The sequence below is a fragment of the Notamacropus eugenii genome, chromosome 3, assembly GCF_028372415.1.
Source record: "Notamacropus eugenii isolate mMacEug1 chromosome 3, mMacEug1.pri_v2, whole genome shotgun sequence".
NCBI classification, from domain to species: domain Eukaryota; kingdom Metazoa; phylum Chordata; class Mammalia; order Diprotodontia; family Macropodidae; genus Notamacropus; species Notamacropus eugenii.
In genome coordinates, this window is record NC_092874.1 from 390,116,639 (window position 1) to 390,137,371 (window position 20,733).

At 37.2% G+C, this 20,733-nt stretch overlaps 1 protein-coding gene across 2 annotated transcripts in view; it reads left to right on the forward strand.

The window, feature by feature from the left end:
* Positions 1-20,733, forward strand: part of PRKAR1B (protein kinase cAMP-dependent type I regulatory subunit beta) — a 247,453-nt gene that overhangs the window by 38,886 nt on the left and 187,834 nt on the right. For both annotated transcript variants that reach the window (XM_072597799.1, XM_072597800.1), the window contains 2 exons: positions 3,893-4,063; positions 8,126-8,217. In XM_072597799.1, the coding sequence (XP_072453900.1) occupies positions 3,893-4,063; positions 8,126-8,217 (263 nt within the window). The remainder of the gene's footprint in view (positions 1-3,892; positions 4,064-8,125; positions 8,218-20,733) is intronic.

Genomic DNA, 20,733 nt, shown 5'->3' on the forward strand with positions numbered 1-20,733 from the left:
GTTAGCCAGCCATACTCTGTTGATTTGTCCTAGAGATTATCTAGTTCTAGAACAGAATGTTTCTAAAGAAACAAAGTTTATTTGATTTTTAGAATCATATAAAACTGAAAATCCTAGTGAGGATTATAAAATATGTGAATGGCAAAGTATTATATGTAAATCGATCAGTTTACTGTAACTTATCAACAACTATTTTGTATTTTATTTAATATTTTGTATTTTAAATTTCTAGACAACATTGCATTTTGAGGCTTCAGATTTTGATGTGTTTTTTTTTCCCAAAGAAACTGATCATATGTGTGTGACTTATAGGAAAAGGCATCTTTTTGTTCGTTTGGGCTTCATTATTTTTTAAAAGATAATTTCAGCAGCGTTCATTTCTACATAACGCCAAACAAATTATTGGGAAAAAATGAACCAATGTATTCGTTAAGAACCAATCTATTCAGTAAGAAATGTGTTTCTTAAGAAGGGAATTGTGTTATGAAATGTTTCCGTAAAACCTCTTATTTCACGTGAGTGTATTCCACTGTCTGGGGGTGCAGGGTGACATGTTTGGTAAATCACCAATCTTAAGGACTTAAAAGAATTTAATCTCATTAGAGAAGCTGCATGGTATAGGATTTAGAGTACCAGATTTAGAATCGGAAGACCTCAGTTCAAATCCTGACTTGACTGTTTACTATTTGTGTGACCTTGGGCAAGTTATAAATAACCTCTCTGGGTATCAGTTTTCTCATCTTAACAGTGAAGAGGTTAGTCTATTTAGGTGATGTCTAAGATCTCATCCAGTTTTAAATTCAATAATTCTTACTTCGATGGGACTATATTACAAGGTGAAAGATTTTTTAATCAGGGGCATATTCTTAGATTTGGTACTAGCTGATTTATATAGCTTATGCAAATAGTGACTGTTAATTCTCAGGAACAGGAGTCAATATTGGAGTGGCAGGCATTATTCTATACTTAAGATATCTTGCAGGTGAGACTTTGTCAGATATTTGAGGTAAACCTCTTCCTATTCCAAGAGCACCTCCTTCTTTAGGGTGTGGCATGGTACATCACATTCTCTTCTGATAAGATGGTGTTGTATAGTGTGGAAGGAGACAGAAAGGAGCACCTATACAGTTTTGATCTCTGACTTAAAGTTTGGAGAATCTGATGGAATTAGTTTCAGCAAGTCATAAAAAAATTGAACTTTTTCCAAATGTCTTGTCTAATTCTCCTTTGTCCTTTTATGTAATGAGATTGTGTAAAAAAGGTTAGATAAATATTAGTGCATCAAAATTATCAGAATTCTAGTAGTAAGGAGTTGGAGTGGCCCTAAAGAAATGGCTAGCCCTGTTTTTTATTATCAACAAAAGAAAGACAGAAAAATGCTATGTCTTGATGAGACAGGTCTCTTCCTAGTTTTTTTTGACTCTGTTGATTTTTTATTTTTTTGAATGTCTACAACCTGCCAAATATTTTAAGACAAAGAAAGTCACTGTTCCTTCCTGTGGGGGCTTGCATGTGGAGGAGATGTGGCAGTCAAATGTTTCTCTTTCCCTATTTTTATGTCCTACAATGAAGCTGCAAAAAGATGATTATGAAATCTGTTGCTTAAAGGTGAATGCCCTTTTCACCAAACCACAGAATTTAGGAAGGCTTCCTGGAAATGAAGAAATTTAGAGAGAATTTTCAGTAAAGGGAAAAGAGGTGCTTTGATGGGCAGAAGTCAGGAAGACATTCCAGGCATTACTGACAACAGAAAAGAAGCCAGAGCGATTCTATTCCAGTGAGCTTCAAAGAGTGGGTGAGAAAAGATGAGAGAAAATAATTTTAAGGATAAGCGATTTGGCCAGATTTGCCCGACATTCACAGAGATCAGTGGCAAGCCATTGATTAATCATTTATTTATTTATTTTTTATTCTAAGCCTTTAAAAAGTGGACACATGCCAGTAATGCAAGATATTCATTTGTGGTTTCATCCCTGATGAATTAACTCATTTCCTCTTTCAGTAAAACAGATTGGTTAAAATAACTGTCTGAGAAATGAATGTTGCACCAGGGATTCAATCTATCAACATGTGGGAAATACTAATTAGTTTGGAAGACCAAAGATGAAAAAAGCAGCTGTAGTCTCTGGGGGGAGCTGGAGTATACCCACTGGTGCTGTTATGCATTTCCACTATAGACTGTGATTTCACTGCCTCTCTCTTTATCGACTTAAGCTTGTCTCCTCTTCCTCCTGCATTGGAAAGATCCACTTTTTAGATCTGACTGACCTTGTTAGTTGTCATAGGGTAGGCAATCCTGGAGAAACCAGTTCCTGCAGTCATTAGTGACTCCTCCCTCTATTCCCCACTCCTCCCTCTCAAACACAGGGTCAGCCCCATTGGTATATAGAGGGTGTCCCAAAAGTCATGGTGCAGTTTTAAGCTTTTAAAAGATTTAGCAAGATTTAGTTTTAAGCTATTAAAGCTTTCTAGTCAAGGGGACAGAAATCCAACAGTCCTTGTGAGAAATGAGGATACTGAGACCAAAAGTGAAGTGATTCGACCAAGTTCACTGAATTGAACTTGGAACTTCACTAATTTTTGAATTTATTCCTTTCCTCCAAAATGGCTTCTCTATGCTCCCTGAAACACTACCAAATTAAAACAGTGGTGGAGATTCCCCAGCTTGTCTTGATTATATCTGATCTTTGGAATAATATTGCTATGGTAACTATTGCTATCCTCCTACAGAATCATTTCTACCGCAGTCAACAATGCAGTTGTCACACTCTGAGCAGTCTCTAAAGGTTTGAAGGTTGGAACAGGCGAGCAAGGGATAGACTGTTAATTAGCATTTATAAGGGATCAGTTATCAGTAGATTACAAGTGAGAATATTCTAGACCTTCCCTGGGCAAAAAATTTGGTTTGTCCTTTGAGTAATACCTCCAAACCTGCTTGTATTCCTCTTCCTAGCTCCTTTTTCTTTCTCTTTTCCTCTTCATTTTTCTCTTTCCTTCTGATTTTCTGATTTAAATGTTCTGATCTTATCTTTCCTTGCCAATCTCTGTCTTTCCTCTCCACTTCATTAAATTAGATATAACATAGAAGTGAAATATCTGTTTTATTCTTGGCTGATTTTATTGAATAATATTTTATATCTTTGCTCTTAATTTTTTATAAAAAGGTAAGTCAAAGCTTTTGTATTTTCCAATCCAATCTATATCAAATTACTTTTTGAAGGAAGTCCTATGTTGATTTTTGTTCCTCTGAAGATTAATTCTTGTGGCTTTACTGTGTCTTCTTTTAAAATACAAATATTCCCAAGAGGGCTAGTATACTAAACAAACAATCAATCAGTCATAGATTAATGAAACTTAATTCAATCTGTTATTTTGTTTCTAATACCTAGGAAAGATCGCATCCCATGGAAATGGGAATTTTCCCTTAAGAGTATTAGGGATAGGAGAGAAATAATTTATTAAAATAAATTACTTTGGAGCATGAGACACTGATTGGAGAGGAATGAATGAACTAAGGAGTCCAAGGGTTCTGGGCATTGTGAGTATCCTTGGTCCCTGGGAGGCAAGGAGAAGGGGTGCCAAGAGGTAGCAGAGGGACATTGAAGACAAATGACCAGTTTCACAATTTTGCCTCCTTATTGGCCCTGGTCAGGGAACGATAATTGCTTCTTGTTTGCCTGGCAAGGTCAACAGTATGTTTTTATATTCTTCTTTGGGCCAGGATGGCCTAACAAAAGACCTCATCTCTATTTCAAGAGTAAAATGAAATAAGCTTAAGGTTATTTATTTTCTCATTAGGTTAAATGTACAGTTAAGTATTTCATTTGTACCATTGTGTGAACGTCAGCAAAGCAAGTTCCGTTAAGTATCTCCTCTGTTGTTTTCTTTCCAGGAGGAATGCAAGCAAATCTTGGCTCGTCAGAAGCTGAGCTCCCAGTCAGACTCCCATGATGATGAGATCTCTCCTCCTCCTCCAAATCCTGTTGTGAAGGCACGTTGCAGACGAGGTGGTGTGAGTGCTGAGGTCTACACTGAAGAAGATGCTGTCTCCTACGTGAGAAAGGTGATTCATTGGGAGGCAGTTTGTCCTAGAGTGGAAAGTTTAGCAAGTCATATTTTGAGTGGAAAATATGAGGAGGACATTGGAAGCACCAAACCATTTTATCTAATATATTAGACTATCTTTGGGAATTGATGAAATGCCATTAATTCTTGTTTCCCTTTTCTTCATGCTAGGCTCCTATCTCCTGAAAGATATTGAATGAATGGAGAGTGAATAATTATACAATAATACCGTAACAATATAATAAATACCCATGCAAAATGTTTTCATATCTATAATTTCATCAGATCCTCTCCACAATCTTCTGAGACTGCCATTGTTATCTTTGACAGCGGATGAAACTGCAGCCCAGAGAGAGCAGCTCTAGGTCCATGTCTGGGTGTATAAAATGTGGCCTATTGGATAGATATCCAGCCTTAAAAATTGGAAGACTGTGGCTCAAATTCCATTTCTAATACATGTGACACTATTACTCTGGACTAGCTTCTCAGAACTCTAGTCAATTCTCCAAGACTATAATAATAGCTAGCATTTGTATAATTTTTTTCTTTTGAATTTTGAGCATGTAGCAATCAAGCCATCATGGCACATTTATTAAGTGCCTATTATGTGCCAGGCACTGTGCTAAGCTCTGGAGATACAGAAAGAGCCCAAAGATAGTCCTTGCTCCACAAACAGCCACCAATCTTGGTCCACAATCTCATGGAGTAAATTGTTGCGGTTGTGATTTAAGGATGCCCGTTTTTGTAGTCTTCATTCTTCATCTTTGTGTCTTCACTCTGAGGCTCCCTTGTTTTATCCTCCACCTCACTTGTTAGAACATAGTTGTTTGAATGTTGTCTCCTGCACTTAAGACTATGAGCATTTTCAGAGTAGAGTCTAGTTTGAGCTCTCTCTATTTTTTTAAAATTATTTTATTTGTTTTCAGTTTTCTACAATTACTTCTGTAAGTCTTAGATTTTTCTTCCCCTCCCTCTGCCTCCCTCCACCCTCCCTCCCTACTCCCTCCCCGAGACGGAGTGCAATCTTATATAGGTTCTATACATACATTCTTATTAAATATATTTTCACTTTAGTCATGTTGCATGGAAAATTATAACGAATAGGAGAAACCATTAAACAAAACAAAACATAACACAAGAGAAAATGGTCTGCTTCATTCATTTGTATAATGCTTAAAAGCACTTTACAAATATTATCTTATTTGATCATCAAAACAGCCCTGAGAGATAGGTGTTCTTATTATTTCCATTTGATATTTGAGGAAATGGAGGCAGGTAGAGATGAAATGATTTGCCCAGGATCACACAGCTAGCAAGTCACTGAAGTGGTATTTGGACTCGTTTTCTTGACTTCAGCTCCAGTGCTCTATCCCCTATGTCACCTGAGATGCGTGTAAGTGTCAGAGAAGGTGCCAGTCTGCATTGCTAGAAGGAGTTTCCTCATCCAGGAACATTCTATTTCAGTGAAATCATAGGTCCTATCCCTGTCCATACAAATGGGACTTGTGTTTATCCTTCATTCTTGAAGAGGATCATGACATCTAGATGATGACATGACTTGCAGTAGACTTTGATTTGAGTGAGGGAGGGTTGTGCAAGGTCACCAGCTTCACTTTCTTCTCCTGAACCATCTGGGTCCAGTGGCCAGAAATTCATCAAGACATCTGGAGATGGCGCAGGATGCAATGGGAGACCCTAGTCCTTTCAGGCTAAGGTCCTGTAGCATTCTCACTTTGAGTGAAATACATCCATTCAATGAATAGGCTTCTTTAAGTAGTTACTCAAGGGATGGCCCTTAATTAAAAATAAAAAAATCAAACTGGAGGGGAAAACTCTCAAGGTTCCTGGGTAAAACAGAAACAGTTACTATTTAGTTGTTACATCCACTCTGTGCTAGATGGGTGGGGACTTGTTGTCTAGTCTATGAGCTCCAGAATGAATTGGGTTTAAGGCTTGGTCTTTGAGCAAGAATGTAGCCAGTAAACCCAAAAGAAAAAAGGCAGAATATGAGAGGAAAGGAGAGGAGAGGAGGGATTCCTGGATTGCCTAACTTCTTAAAACAACTTTAAAATGATTTAAACTAGTTTTTCACCATAGCCCTCCAATTTGAGCTATTGGAATAGGGATACACAAAACAGGGTAGAAGAAGGAAAGATGGCCAACAGTTTCTACCTACTCTACACCCTGTCTAATAGACTTGCCAGGGACCTCTTGAGGTTCACTGCACAAAGTCTCCCATGTGTGCCAAAGATCTGGCAAAGTGGAGAAAGACATGGAACTAGAATCAGGAAGACATGGTTGCCATTTCTGCCTCTGAAGTGTGATCAGGGACAGTCACTTAATCTCTCTGATTCTATTTTCACGTTTACAAAATGGAGATAATGAATCTGGAGTCAAGAAGATTTGAATTCAAATCCAGCATCAGACACCAGCTTGTGACCTTGGGTCAATCAGTTAAGCTCCTTATTCCTCAGTTTCCTCATCTGTTAAAAAATAGGGATAATAGTAGCACCTACTTCACAGAGTTGTATCCAATTGATTTTGTATGTATATGTTTATCACATATAGTTATATGTCAATATAATTAAAATTTTAAGTATAATTATTGTATTTAAAAACAATAATAATAGCTAACATTTATACAGCACTTTAAAATTTATAAAGCACTATATAGAAAATACATAGGATTACCAAAGAAATATACAAATATACATAAATGGTAGGTGTTTTTTATTATTACTGTAGTGCTTCTCTTCAGGGTAGTCGTAAGTGCCCAGGGAAGTAATGGATTTAAGACCACCTGCAGCAAGGGTAACTGTTAGCCTTCTGGGAGGAAGGGGTGCTGTTGTGGCTAGGAAAACAAGAGCTATGCAGACACTTCATGTAACTCTTCTTATGCTGTCTAGTTTCCTGATGGGAAAATAGTCACATTTGTGCATGTCATTGTCTCTCTTTGGAAGACTAGCTTGAGAGCTTTTACTTGACTGGGATGGGAGTGGTGTTAGTAGACCTAAAGCAATGAATATCTCCCTGAAAAGAATGCCTCATTCTCAATGAGCTTTAGAGAGGAAGAATGGGTTAGTATTGAATTTTTTGGTTCAGTCCTTAGAGCACAGTGAGCACATTTCTGGAGACAGTAGCTCTAGGATTCAGAGAAGGTCATAGATAATTGAGGAAAAAACACTCGTCATATCACTTATCTTGTGTTTACTACGTACAATCTAGAACAGAACAAAATTCAGTATTGAAGGAATGATATCTGTTTTATTGAAGTGTGGGGAAAGGCAGCTATCCAGGATAAAATGTACTATACAAACAGGGATATACAGTTGCATTGGGGACACTTATAAATGCACACACACACACACACACACATACATATACACAATATACATTATATGTATGTGTATTTTAATAAATGCATGTATTTTATGAAATTCTACTCATTTTCACTCATTGGTGTTTTTTTCTTTGAGTATTTAAAAAAATATTTATTTCTAACTTTTTTTAGAAAAAAGTTTTGCATTCCAAATTCTTTCTCTCCTTTCCTCCCTCAATGCCCATTGCCAATTTATTTGTGATAAAAATAAGTTTCATTTATTACAATGAAAGCCCAAAGCCATCTGTGGATAGTAACACATTGATGGAAGGAATGGAGGTAATTTTCTAACCATGCCTGGGGTATAAAAAATCCTTTATTCTGCACATTCTTCATAAAAATAATGTGTCAGTTAATGGTGAAACCTCAAATGAGGTTTGGCCAAATGAAAATGGCCATAAAGTACAAAGAGGATTGCTACTTAGTGGTATGTACTGATGGAAGTAATAATGCAAGACCAGTGGGAATTATCCATCAGAGAGAAATGAAGATTTAATGATTTTTTTTGAAAGGGAGAAAAATTCTTGCTCAATGCTCCTTGCTCTACAGAAATCACTTCTTTGTAGTATGAACTGTTACTCCCCTTCCTACTTGGTTAATTTTAGTGTTCACCAAGTGTGTTGACCCATCATGAATCATACTTTTAAGGAAGAGTAATTACCTTTGCTTTCCTTCTTCCAGGTGATTCCAAAGGACTACAAAACAATGACCGCCTTGGCAAAGGCCATCTCTAAGAATGTGCTCTTCGCTCACCTTGATGACAATGAGAGGAGGTATGACTTAATTCCTTGGTTACCCCAGTGGTTGGACTAGGGCTACAAGTACTTTTCCTCAAATAGAAATCCTTAAAACAAAACCAAACCAAAAAGCAACCAACCTGGTAACATAGAATTTTAATCAATCAGTCAATATTTAAGTACCTACTCTGTGCCAGGCACTGGGGCTACATAAAGAGGCAAGTCCCTGCCCTCAAGGAATTTACAATCTGATGGGAAAGATAACATGCAAACAAATATATGCACAGGAAGCTTTACACAGGATAAATAGGAATAATTAGCAGAGGGAAGGCATTGGAATTAAGCTGAATTGGGAAAGGTTTTATGTTTTTCCAATTTAGAAATCATGGGTACCTGCCCACACCCAAAGAATGCCCTTAATTTCTTATGTCTGTAAGATGTTCACTCCCTTTTTTGCTCATCTTCACCCACTCATGATGCAGGCTTTCATTTGTAAGGACAATAATGTCATTGTTCCCTGAGAAGGCTAGACTCACAGGGCTTGCCAAGAAAAAAAATGTATGGCAGACATGCCTCACTGTTTAAATGCAGTTGTACCTTGCTTTAGAAAGTTATAGTTTCGGAAAAATTGTGCCTATATCAAATGTATACAGGTCTAATCATATTTTTAAATGTGCCAGAGGAACTTTCCCTTAAGATAAACTATGATAGGCCATTCTTTATAAGGCACTCAGTTACTTTCTCATTTTCTATTACAAAAAAATCAACCCTGGGAAAATTCACTCCTACCTCTTTGGTCCTGAGCTTCTTCATTTGTTAAAACAAAGGGGCTGGACTCTGAAGAGCTATCTTAAAAAAAAAATAAACAACCAGATTTTGTTGATGGTTTGGTTTTTACATCACAGCCATTTCTGGAAATATAGTTGCCTGGTATGGCGGCCCACACCTGTAGCCTCTGTTACTGGGGAAAGTGAGGCTGACAGAATGGATGAGTTCAGGAGTTCCCAGCTGCAGTAGAACTAAAGGGTGTCCAAATTAATTGTGACATTAATATGGAGATTTTCCTGAGAGCTGAGGGCAGCTAAGCTGCCCATGGAGGGCCAAACCAGCTTGATTTGGAAAAAAAATAGGTAGTATTTATATAGCACTTATTATGTGTCAGTCACTTTACAATTATTATCTCATTTGATTCTTACAGGTACTCTGAGAGATAGGTGCTATTATTATCCCCATTTTACAGATGAGGAAACTGAGGCAAAAAGTGGTTAAGTGATTTGCCTAGGTTCAAATAACTTCTAAGTGTCAAAGCTGAACTTAGGTCTTTGAATTCCAGACCCCGTGCTCTATCCAACATGCCACCTACCTGTAATGTAGTTAAAGTTTCTTTGCCAATTCAGAGGATGTCTATAGTTCAACCCTCTTTATAAATGAAGAAATTGAGGCCTGAGAAGGTTAAGTCACTACCCCTAGTCCATACAGGGATGATAAAAATCAGAGATAGAATTTGAACTCAGCTCCTTATCCTAGCACAGAGGTGTCAAATGTGGGGTCTGCAGGAAAATACTTTTTCAGTAGGACCACCCAAGTTGAATGTAATTGGGAAATGTTTAACAAAATAAAAATACTATACAGTACTAAATAAAAAGCTTCTGTGCTTACCAGGGCTGGGGAACCTTGGGATTTGTTCTATGCAATTTGGATTCAGTCAAAGGTCCTCACTTGAGAGGGCCTAGAGGGCCATGTGTGGCCTTGAAGCCCCAGGTTCTCCACTGTTGCTAATCAATATTGAGATCCATTGAAATTTCACTCTGGGAAAGATAGGGAGGTCCAATCTCAGGGAAAAAATTTCCATGGTCCCTCTGTCTTCAGATTGAATGCTCCTGTGTAAGGAAGTTATGTAAAATCATCCTATTCAGTGATTGTCTTTGACATCAATATATAACATCCCTCCTTAATAGTCTCAGTCCTCTGTGCTGTGAAGAATGAGATGTTTCCTTATATCTGCTTCTTTTTATCCAGATCTTCATATATTGGGTTGATTTGAAGGTAGGTATGCTAGTAGTGACTTGTGATGTGAAACCTTTGATAACAAAAGGTTTATTGATGCCTTTTCAATTGTCACAATACATTTCACAATATGTACTCCCTCTTCTCTGTACACTCCCACCCACCCTCACTCCTATCCCACCAACGCACACATTGAACCCTCCCTGGCAACAAAGGAAAACTGTTCATCGAAACCAATTGACATTAGAGGCAGCCTAATTGATCTGTCTCTGAACTACATGGATTCAGTTCCTGTCTCTGAAGTCTACCCACTATGTGACCTTGGGAAAGTCCCTTAAAAATCCCCCAGATTTTTAAGATAATATTATGTAGAACAGTTACTGATTTGCAACTGTTTGGGGAAGCATCTGCTCAGTTGGAGCTTCCTAGTCCTGTGTTTCTCAAAATTTGGTCTGGGGACCCTTGGGGATCCCTAAGACCCTTTCAAGAGGGTCTTTGAGGTCAAAACTATCTTTTCCATTTGACTTTTTATATTCAAAACTTTTGAATAACAACACTAATATGTTTTAATTTCTAATAAAGTAAACATGGATAGATATAACCCACATAAACAAACTCTTTGGGTAACCCTCAGTTTTTAGAGTTGTAAAAGGGGTCCTGAGACCAAAAAGTTTGACAACGACTGTCTTAGACTGAGAAATCTCAGGTCTAGGAAAAAATTTCTTTAAAAAAAATAACAAAAAGTAAATGTCTGCATTAATAATATCCTGTACCACTCTTCTCTTCTTTATTAAGAGAATTGCCAAGATAATTAATCAGAGTTGAGCTGCTCTTTACTGTTGTTTTTGTTTGTATTCTTGTGGTCATTGCATATGTAATTCTGTTGTATTAACTTCACTCTGCCTCAGTTCATAGAAACCTTCCCATGTTATTCTGATTTCCTCATATTCACTGCTTTTAAAAAGGCATAATAGTCTACTATATACATACACTTCCTTATTTAGCCATTTCTCCAACTGATGCACATACATTTTATCAGATGTAGTCTTTAAACATAAGATACAGATTTTTCCCTGCTCCCTAGCCTCATAAAGCAAAATGTTCTCTAAATACAGAACCAACCAAAAAGTTGTAATACCCATATTGGCATCACAAAGAGTCGCGCTTTAGTAGACAATACACACTCTGACAAAAAGCCAAACCTTCTACATTTTTGGTATTTTTTTTGTATAAAAAAGACACTATAAAAAGAGGAGACATCTGCAGCTCATTACAAAAAGGTAGAAAATGTGTATTTTCTCAAAGATTATTTAGAGAGGGAAAAACTGAATTTCCCTTTCCATTCACTTATAAGTATTGGAATTATAATTAGAGTCAAACAACAGCAGAGGCTTTGTTTACAAATGCTATAGGGCTGACTGACTTGGCTTCTTCCATCAAATAACCAGTTCAGTTATCTTGATTCTTCCCTCCTGTCCCTTATCCAAACTGAACAGCTGTTTGATATGGAATTGATCAGTTATTTTAGAACCAGGCAGACATACATCCCCATTGTCAAGTCAGACTATCTAGTGCTAACACTTCTTTTAATTTTTAGTACCTAATGTTGAGCCATAATTATTTTGGATGATATTTATTTTAACGTGTAGCATGTCACTATCAACAGTATTTGTGGATGGTTATAATGGGAAAGACACTCTGTACTCAACTTCTGTCACAAAGAAATATGACTTATCCTTTTTTTTCTTTATTTATTTTTTATTTTTTAATGTTTAACAATCACTGCCATACAATTGAGATTTTATCCCTCCCCACCTACCCCCCACTACCCCCCTCCCTCCCCACGACTGCATACAATTCTGTATAGATTCTACATATACTTTCCTATTGAGTATATTTTCACTATAGTCATGCTATGTAGTCAGACTAAAATAAATGAAATAAATCGTATAACAAATCAGAACATGATACACAAACACATACACATACATAAACATGATCTGCTACATTTTGTGAGTGACTTCCATATTTCTTTCTCTGAGTGTGGAAGGCATTTTGCCTTGAGAACCACCTTTGGGATTTTTTTTTTTTATAAGAAGTTTTTGCGTTATTACAAAATTCCAAGTCTACCAGAAAAAACTCTCACACACTGTGGTTGTTGCTGTGCACAAAGTTCTCCTGGTTCTGCTCCTTTCACTCAGCATCAGGTCATATAAGTCCTTCCAGGCCTCTCTGAAGTCTTCTTGTTCATCATTTCTTATGGCACAATAGTACTCCATTACATTCATATACCATAATTTATTCAGCCATTCCCCAATTGATGGACATCCCCTTGACTTCCAGTTTTTGGCAACTACATAGAGTGCTGCTATAAATATTTTTGTACATGTGGGACCCTTTCCCATTTTTATGATCTCTTGGGGATATAGTCCTAGTAGCGATATTGCTGGGTCAAAGGGTATGCACATTTTTGTAGCCCTTTGGGCATAGTTCCAAATTGCTCTCCAGAATGGTTGGATGCGCTTGCAGCTCCACCAACAATGAATTAGTGTTCCAACTCTCCCACATCCTCTCCAGCATTTATCATTTTCTTGTTCTGTCATGTTTGCCAATCTTATAGGTGTGATGTGGTACCTCAGAGTTGTTTTGATTTGCATCTCTCTAATCAATAGTGATTTAGAGCATTTTTTCATATGATTATAGATAGCTTTAATTTATTCTTCTGAAAATTGCCTGTTCATATCCTTTGACCATTTATCAATTGGGGAATGACTTGTATGATTATACATTTGGGTCAGTTCTCTATATATTCTAGAAATGAGGCCTTTATCCCCGAGCTTAGCTGTAAAAATTCTTTCCCAATTTACTACATCCCTCCGGATTTTGGTTGCATTGGGTTTGGTTGTGCAAAAACTTCTCAGTTTAATGTAATCAAAGTTATCCATTTTGCATTTCATAATGCTTTCTATCTCTCCTTTAGTAAAGAATTCTTCCCTTCTCCATAGATCTGATAAATACACTATTCCTTGCTTCTCCAGTTTATTCATGGTATCAATCTTTATACCTAAATCATGTACCCATTTGGACTTTATTCTTGTGTACGGTGTCAGGTATGGGTCTATGCCTAATTTCCGCCACACTGTTATCCAGTTTTCCCAGAAATTTTTGTCAAACAATGAGTTCTTATCCCAGAAGCTGGGGTCCTTGGGTTTATCAAACAGAAGGTTGCTATATTCCTTGCCTACTGCATCTTGAGTGCCAAGTCTATTCCACTTGAATATGACTTATCCTTAAGCATTTTATAATCTAATTGTGGAGTTAGGACTGGCACATGAAAGAATCAATAGGAAATTAAAGTAACATGCCATGTGCCAAATGAAAGGGTGAAGACAGTTAGTGCTGTAGAAGGTCAAAGGGAGGAGAGAAATCTTTTTATACTACTAAGGTGTTCAAGAAAAGCTTATAGGAGACAGGATTCCAGCTGGACCTTGAAGGATGAGTAGGATTTCTTGGTAAGTGGATGGCAAATCATCTTGATCTCTGGGTGGGAGATAAAGGTAAACACATAATATGTAAATTCTGGACTCAGAGATCTTATTGCCCCATCTCCCCCCCCCAAACCAAACCAAACCAAACCAAACCAAACCCTGGAACAGAGTGGTGGACTTGGAGGTAGGAAAATCTGGCTCTGCAACTTGCTGGCTGAAGTCATTTCATCTCTGAGTCTCAGTTTCCTTCTCTGTAAAATGAAGGGGTTGGACTCAGTGTCCTCTAAGGTCCTGTCTACCTCTCAGTCTATGATTCTATGTGTCTGATTGTATTTTTAAAAATGTTTTTATTTTTGCCTTTTTTTTTAAATTTTTCCCTGCATTCTCCTTCTTCTTCCTCCTGGAGAGACATCCCATATAAAAAAAATTTTTTTAGACAAAAAACGGGAGGGAAACATCAACATACCTGATCAGTAAATTGAAAACGTCTGAAAATATGTGTAACGTGCAACATCTCTTCTTTATGATTTTTCCAACATTCACTTTTGATTTTGTGTGTGGGTGTGCTACTTGATTGTATTTTTTTTGATGTAGAAGGACCTTGCTTAAGAGGACTTAAGAGGAATTAGATAAAAACAAATAAGCAAACAAAAAACCCTCTGAGGATCATATTTGATTGAACACACTCCACACATCTATCTATTACCACATCTTGTTTCTACCTTCAGAACATCTCTTATATGACTCATATAACCTTAACCAAAATTTAAAAAAAAATCATATTATGGGAATTGTGAATAAGAAAAGCAGGGAGAAGATTGTTCCTCCAATTTGCTTAAGTCATCTTTACGTTTATTGAACCAGAAAGTTTCCCATTTATTCCTCTCCAATACTGGCACTTGTTTCTTGAAGTCAATCATAAATTGGACTGCTGAGAAACATGATCAATTAGTGAAATTTCAGCTGAGTTTGGATGTCATAGAAAAGTATGGTTAGTAGATGTCTGTTGTTTGAGTGCTTCCTGTTTAAAAGATTTTCATTCCTTTCACTAGGCTAAATAGATCAACTGAAAGGTTTTTGTAATAATGTTTGTGTAATTTGACATTTATTTCATGTTTCTGGTATTTCAGAGGTAGTAAGCAATCCAGTGCTAGGAATTAGGAACCTGTGTTCTGGTCCCAGCTGGACATCTCAATTGCTATGTGACCTTGGACAAGTTCATTTCACCTTTCCTGAGCCTCAGTTTCCTCTTCTGTAAAATGAAGAGGTCCCTTCTAACTTTAAAATTCTATGATTCTATTACTCCAACTTGGAAAGAAGGTTTGTTTTTCTTATACATACAACTAATTAATCAGAAAATGTCATCTTCTCTGGAATGATCATTTTCAAACACAGATGGGTTGACATCTCCCACATCTGCAGCCAGGACTGTTCTGCACTGGACACTTTTAAGCGTTGTATCTTAGTGCCTCATCCTGTGAATCCTGACTTTGAGGGAGGGGGGGATCATTTGTAGCAGAGCCCTAATCCTACGTGCTGCTCTCCCATGCTTTGATTGTTAGTCTTGAGTTGTCTTAGAGAGTCAGGTTGATGATAAGGAGAGGAAGCAGATGGTCGTGTTAAGAATTCCTATTTTCATGGCTGATTTGGAAAGAAAAAAAGCCTTCACAGAGAGACTGTGTGTGTGAATCAGGTTCTTTTGTTTTGCTAGCAGGAAAACTCATTTTCTGCATTTATTTCAACACTAAAGGGCCCACATTCCTGGCCCGGGGCCTCTAAAGAAGCAACTTGATGATGCGGGAGGAGCTGCTTGAGCAGGAGGAGACAGGGAAGGCATCTTCTCTTAACCTTTCACATTTGGGCTCTCCAATGCATTACACAAATATTTTGCTTTTTTTCCCTGATTTACTCGAAGCTGGGTTTAACAGCTTTGTGTCTGTTCATCTGTGGTTTGGCTAGTTTAGAGGAACCCTTTCCAAGTTTGCTGAGTGTCTGGCGCATTCACCATTTGCTTTGCTGGAATATGTCCTTTAAATTCTCTCTATTCCTCCTTTTTTAAAAAAAAAATGAGATAAATTGAAAAGAGCTCATTTGTGGAAAAAAGTACACACCCTTTGGCCTAATGACCTCTTTTCAATATGTTTAAAATAAATCATCTTGCCACTGAAGGCAGAGTGGTTTTGCTTTCATCAATAATAATGGTGCCTCTTTTTTAAAGGATATTTAAGGGTATTTTGAAAGCATATTTCAGGGGCATTTTTAAGGGTAAGGGTGCCCAGAGATGCAAAATAGAAAAGCTGGAAATAGATAGTATTTCAGAAAAGGGCAATAACTATACTTAACCCTCTTCAATTAAAATAAGATGATATTAAATAGTTCTAGTAGAAGGACCTCTAGCTTCTGTGTATTGACTGTTCGTTGCTACACACTTAGGCGACGTTAGCTACCCTTTAAAAATAGCTGTTAAATGTGATTTAGTGACAGTGACCTTCGTCACAGAGACTTGGACTTCTTTTCTCAAATAATAAAAGCCAAAACATTATCTCTCTCTCTTTATGTCATCTATTGGTGCATTTCCAGGCACCAAGAACAATGCATTGATTCTACTTTCCTTTGTGATGTTATTTGATTTAAGCTCCATTTGATGAAATTATTTTGATGTTAACCCACAGATGAACACTGAGTCCTACAATTTTTGGTGATTGTGTATTTAACGTATGTTTCACACCCTGAGAGCATTCCACGGTTAATTATCAACTAATGGACACAGGGTCTCTAATAAGTGGCTAGCAATGTTCCTTAATTGGTTGGGGAAGAACAGATTTAGAATATAATCCTATGCCTTTAAATTCTTGGTTATCCATTATTTTTATTTTCTGGAGGTGTGCTATGCCTCAGTAGTTCTGCTGGGAGCAAAAGTCCCTAGGTAAGATTACTTAGGTGTGTGATCTCAGAACACTGAAGCATGGGAGGGGACAAAATGGACCTGGGAAAGAATGAACATCTTTGGATTAAGAGCCGGAAAGAAAATGAGACTGTTTATAGTTCTAGGCGCTGAATTAGAAAATAGCAAGGGGACTGCAGTTCACTGTTTCAGCTTCTTTTTTCTGTGTTCTAACAATGTATCCTTTGTGTGTAAAACCAGTGACACCTGGGCAAACCTGGAATAAACCTAGAATTTTTTTTTCTGGATTAGGGAGATCATGAGCATGGCAGAGAGAAATGAGTATTTGATTTAGAGCCAGAGGGCCAAATCTCAGCCCCACTAATTAATTATCTGTGGGACTCTGCGCAAAATACCTCACTTGTCTAGGCCTGAGTTTCCTCCTCTATATATTAAGCAAATAGGACCAGATGATCCCTAAAAGATTCCTTTCCAGCTCTAGAACTGATGACCCTTGATGACTGTGTCAGATTGTTGGCAGGGTGACCCTTGAGAATTCCAAATAATTAAAGTGATGCAAAGGTGGAATGGTATGCCCCCATTGGAAAGGGGGAGAGAAAATTAAGTATTTTTATAGTACCCACTATGTGCCAGGAACTTTACAAATATTATCTCATTTGTGAACAGAGGTTGTGACTTGCCTGATGTCACACAGCTAGTGTTAGAGATCAGATCTGAACTCTGATCTTTTTTTTCTTTTAACTCAGATCTTCTTGACCTAGACCCACCATTCTATCCACTGCACCACCTAGCTGCCTCATTGGAGATCTTCAAGAGGAAGCTGATGGCAGTTTTTTTTAGTGTGTCATGGTGAAGATTCCTTTTTGGGTTTGGGTTGGACTAGATGGATTCTGAGAATTCCTTCTAAATCTAAAATTCTACGATTTTATGAATTTCCTTGTGATCTTAGGAAACTGAAAGAAGACAGTAGTGGTTTGTTTTTGGTGTAGATGTGAAAAAGAGAGAGAATGTGATTGTGTAAGAAAGGGATGGAAGGTCTTTGACTCTTGGGTCTTTTTGATGGAGACTTGCTTTTTATGTCTACAAGGGATTCAATTCAACTCAGTGAATGTTGGCATCATTGTAGTCTGTGCTTGTGACACCGCATTGAATGTTCTGGGCAGTGCCTGGCTGTCAGAATGGCCTTCCTCAGCTGGCACCTTTTAAAAATGGAACAGATAAGGCTTGAAAAGCAACCTAAAGTGCTAATGCATCTCTATAAATAGTCTTTTATTAGAAGACCCAACCTTGCCATCCTAGTGGCACTGTAGCTCAGGGACAGATATTTATGAAATGAACCCTGTTCTTCCTTTTCAAATTGAAGAGTGTGTGTGGGAATAATATCTCCACTTTCCCTCCTGCTACTCTTTATTGGATGGACTGATTATTTCATGCAAAAATAATTTTTGAGGAGTTTAGAGAATGCTCATAGAACTGAAAGGACCTTTAGGGATCATCTAATATAATAGCTTCATTTTTTATATGAGGAAATGAGAACTGGAGTGGTGGTGGTGGTGGTGGTGGTAGTGGTGGTGGTGGTAAGAATGACTTCCACAAGGTAACAAAACTCATCGTAGATACAACTGATTAGAACCCAGGTCTCTTGACTTGCTGATCCAGTATTCATTCCACTATAGAAGGGATTCTTAACCTTTTAAAAATATATAATGGATCCATTTGGTAGTCTGTAAAACCCATGGACTCTCTGAATGATGCTTGTGGACTCCCTTCATAATTGAAGGTCACGCAAAATTTCAATTAGAGGTTGGTAAAAATAAAAAGATAATTTTTTCCCATCCAATTTTACCACCTCCCTTTCCCCATCCCCATCCCTGCTATCTATGACTCCAAGTTCAGAATCCCTGTACAATATATCATGTTACTTCTTGCATTCACCAGATCATCACTTTTAAAGTCCCTCATATTCTTTTTTTAAAATATGACCTACAACTAAACACAAAATCTAGGAAAAAAAAAACACCTTATTTGCCCACCAGCACTGACATCCAGCTACTTAAATTAGGTAATGAGATTTAGAGACAGAACTGAACTTTATATTTGGAATGGTTTTCCAAAATGGTCCCTGCTTTGTTCTCCGGACACTGTGGCAAAATGGCAGTGATTCTGCTGATCCATGATGTGTCCAGTCCCAGGGATGATAATTGTACTATTTGTACGTGAGTGACGGCTGCTTTATTCCCCAGATAGTGTTAAGGAGATGATGGTAATACCAAGCACGGCTATCTGGGGACATGTGAGCATTTTCTCTTGATCTTTAGGAACTTGAAAGATGGGATAATTAAGATTCAACCATATGCATATGTTTATATATGGAAGCAAATATTCCTTGTGGCCTTTCAGCTGGGATTTTATTAATGAACATGATAAGCAGACAAACATTATGTCCCAGGCATTTTTGTCCCAAGTTTTCTCTCTGCAGATATTAGTCACGTATCTGCAATGCTAATTAAAACAGAGAAGATTTTGGTTCTGAAAGAGACAGAAGTCTAGTCTTCTGCAGCTGTCCTTTGTTATCTGTGTTTTTTCTTTTCCTCTCACCCCTCTATCTTTATAGTCTGTTTTTCCAGGAGTTGGCTTGTATTCTCAGGTGATTGAAAAAACACATTGCAGCTGCTGAATGCAAAATACAGTCCAAGAGGGATGTATCTTTTCGGCTCCTTATTCTTTCAACCTTGCTCATGTTTCTCGTGATCTATAACTCTTCTAAGATTTGCTTTCCTTTGGTGCTCTGATAGGCCAGATTATGAAGTATTTGTAAAAGAAATTTTGTAAAAGGAATTGTTCTGTAACCTAGCTGTCTTGAGAATCAATTTCTTTGCGTGTTTCAGGTCAGATTTTGTACAACTCTTTTCAGTGAAGATGATGTGTTTGTCACCTTTTAAGTGTCTAAATTTTATAGGCTCATAGTGGTAGAGCTAGATGGTATTTTAGATGCAATCCGTTTTAATCCTTTACTTTACAGATGAGGAAACTAAGGCCCAGAGAAGTTAAGTGAGTTGTCCAAGGTTATACACTTAGTGTCAAAGCCGCTCGTCTGACTCTTTCTACTGAACCACACTGCCTCTCCACTAGTAAGCTCTTTCAGAAATAAAAAATAAATATTACTCAGAATTTTGAGGTATCTGTAATATGTTAGTGCTCCAGGAAGGATGAAAACCTATTTTAAGAGGAAAAATTAGTCCTTATATGCATGTATTCTGGCTTTTTTATAGACAACAAAAATTCTAAAATAATTTTAGAATTAGTATTCTAGTTTACAGTCTAGGTGTCATTTGCTTATCTTAGTGCCTAGCACAGTTCATTCCATATAATTATCATTGTAATTCATTTAATGAATAAATGAATGAACAGTCATTTGAATAATCCCAGAAAATTTTTCCATATAGAAAAAGAAAGAACTATAAAAGATATAGGTATAAAAGGTAGTGTTATTTCCTATTGTAACTTTTATTCAAAGTGCTTGCACATCTGTTACCTGGATGCTTCTGACATTCTTATGAGGTAGGTGTTTACTCCTCCTCCTCCTCCTTCTCTTCCTCCTTCTCCTCCTCCTCCTCCTCCTCCTCCTCCCTAGTATTTATATAGCACTTCAAGGTTTGCAAAATACATATATACACATATTATCTATGTTGATAAAATTTTATCCTTACATTTTAGCATTTTAGTATTATTATTATTATATTTTACAGATCAGGAAACTGAAATAAGCTTAGTGACTTGCCTAGGGTCACACAGCTAAGTAACTTTCTTTTATCTTTTTTTTTAAAAAAATATATTTTTATTATTGTTTATTTAAGTAACTTTCTGAGTCCTGGTCTTTCTGACTCCAAGCTCAGCTCTCCATGCATTGTACCAGCTAGCTGCTATTTATTGTTTTTTATTTTAGAGGGAACTGAAGCCTGGATTGCACAAGTAGTGATAGCTGACGTTTGTGTCTTTCAAGTGCCTCATCTTTTTTGTTTCTTACAATATTCCAATAGGTACTTTAGTTATTTTTGTACTCATTTTACAAATGATGAAACTGAGGTGTGCATGTGATTTACCTGTGATTTAGAGATCAACCAATCAGTGAATCAAAAAATATTCATTAAG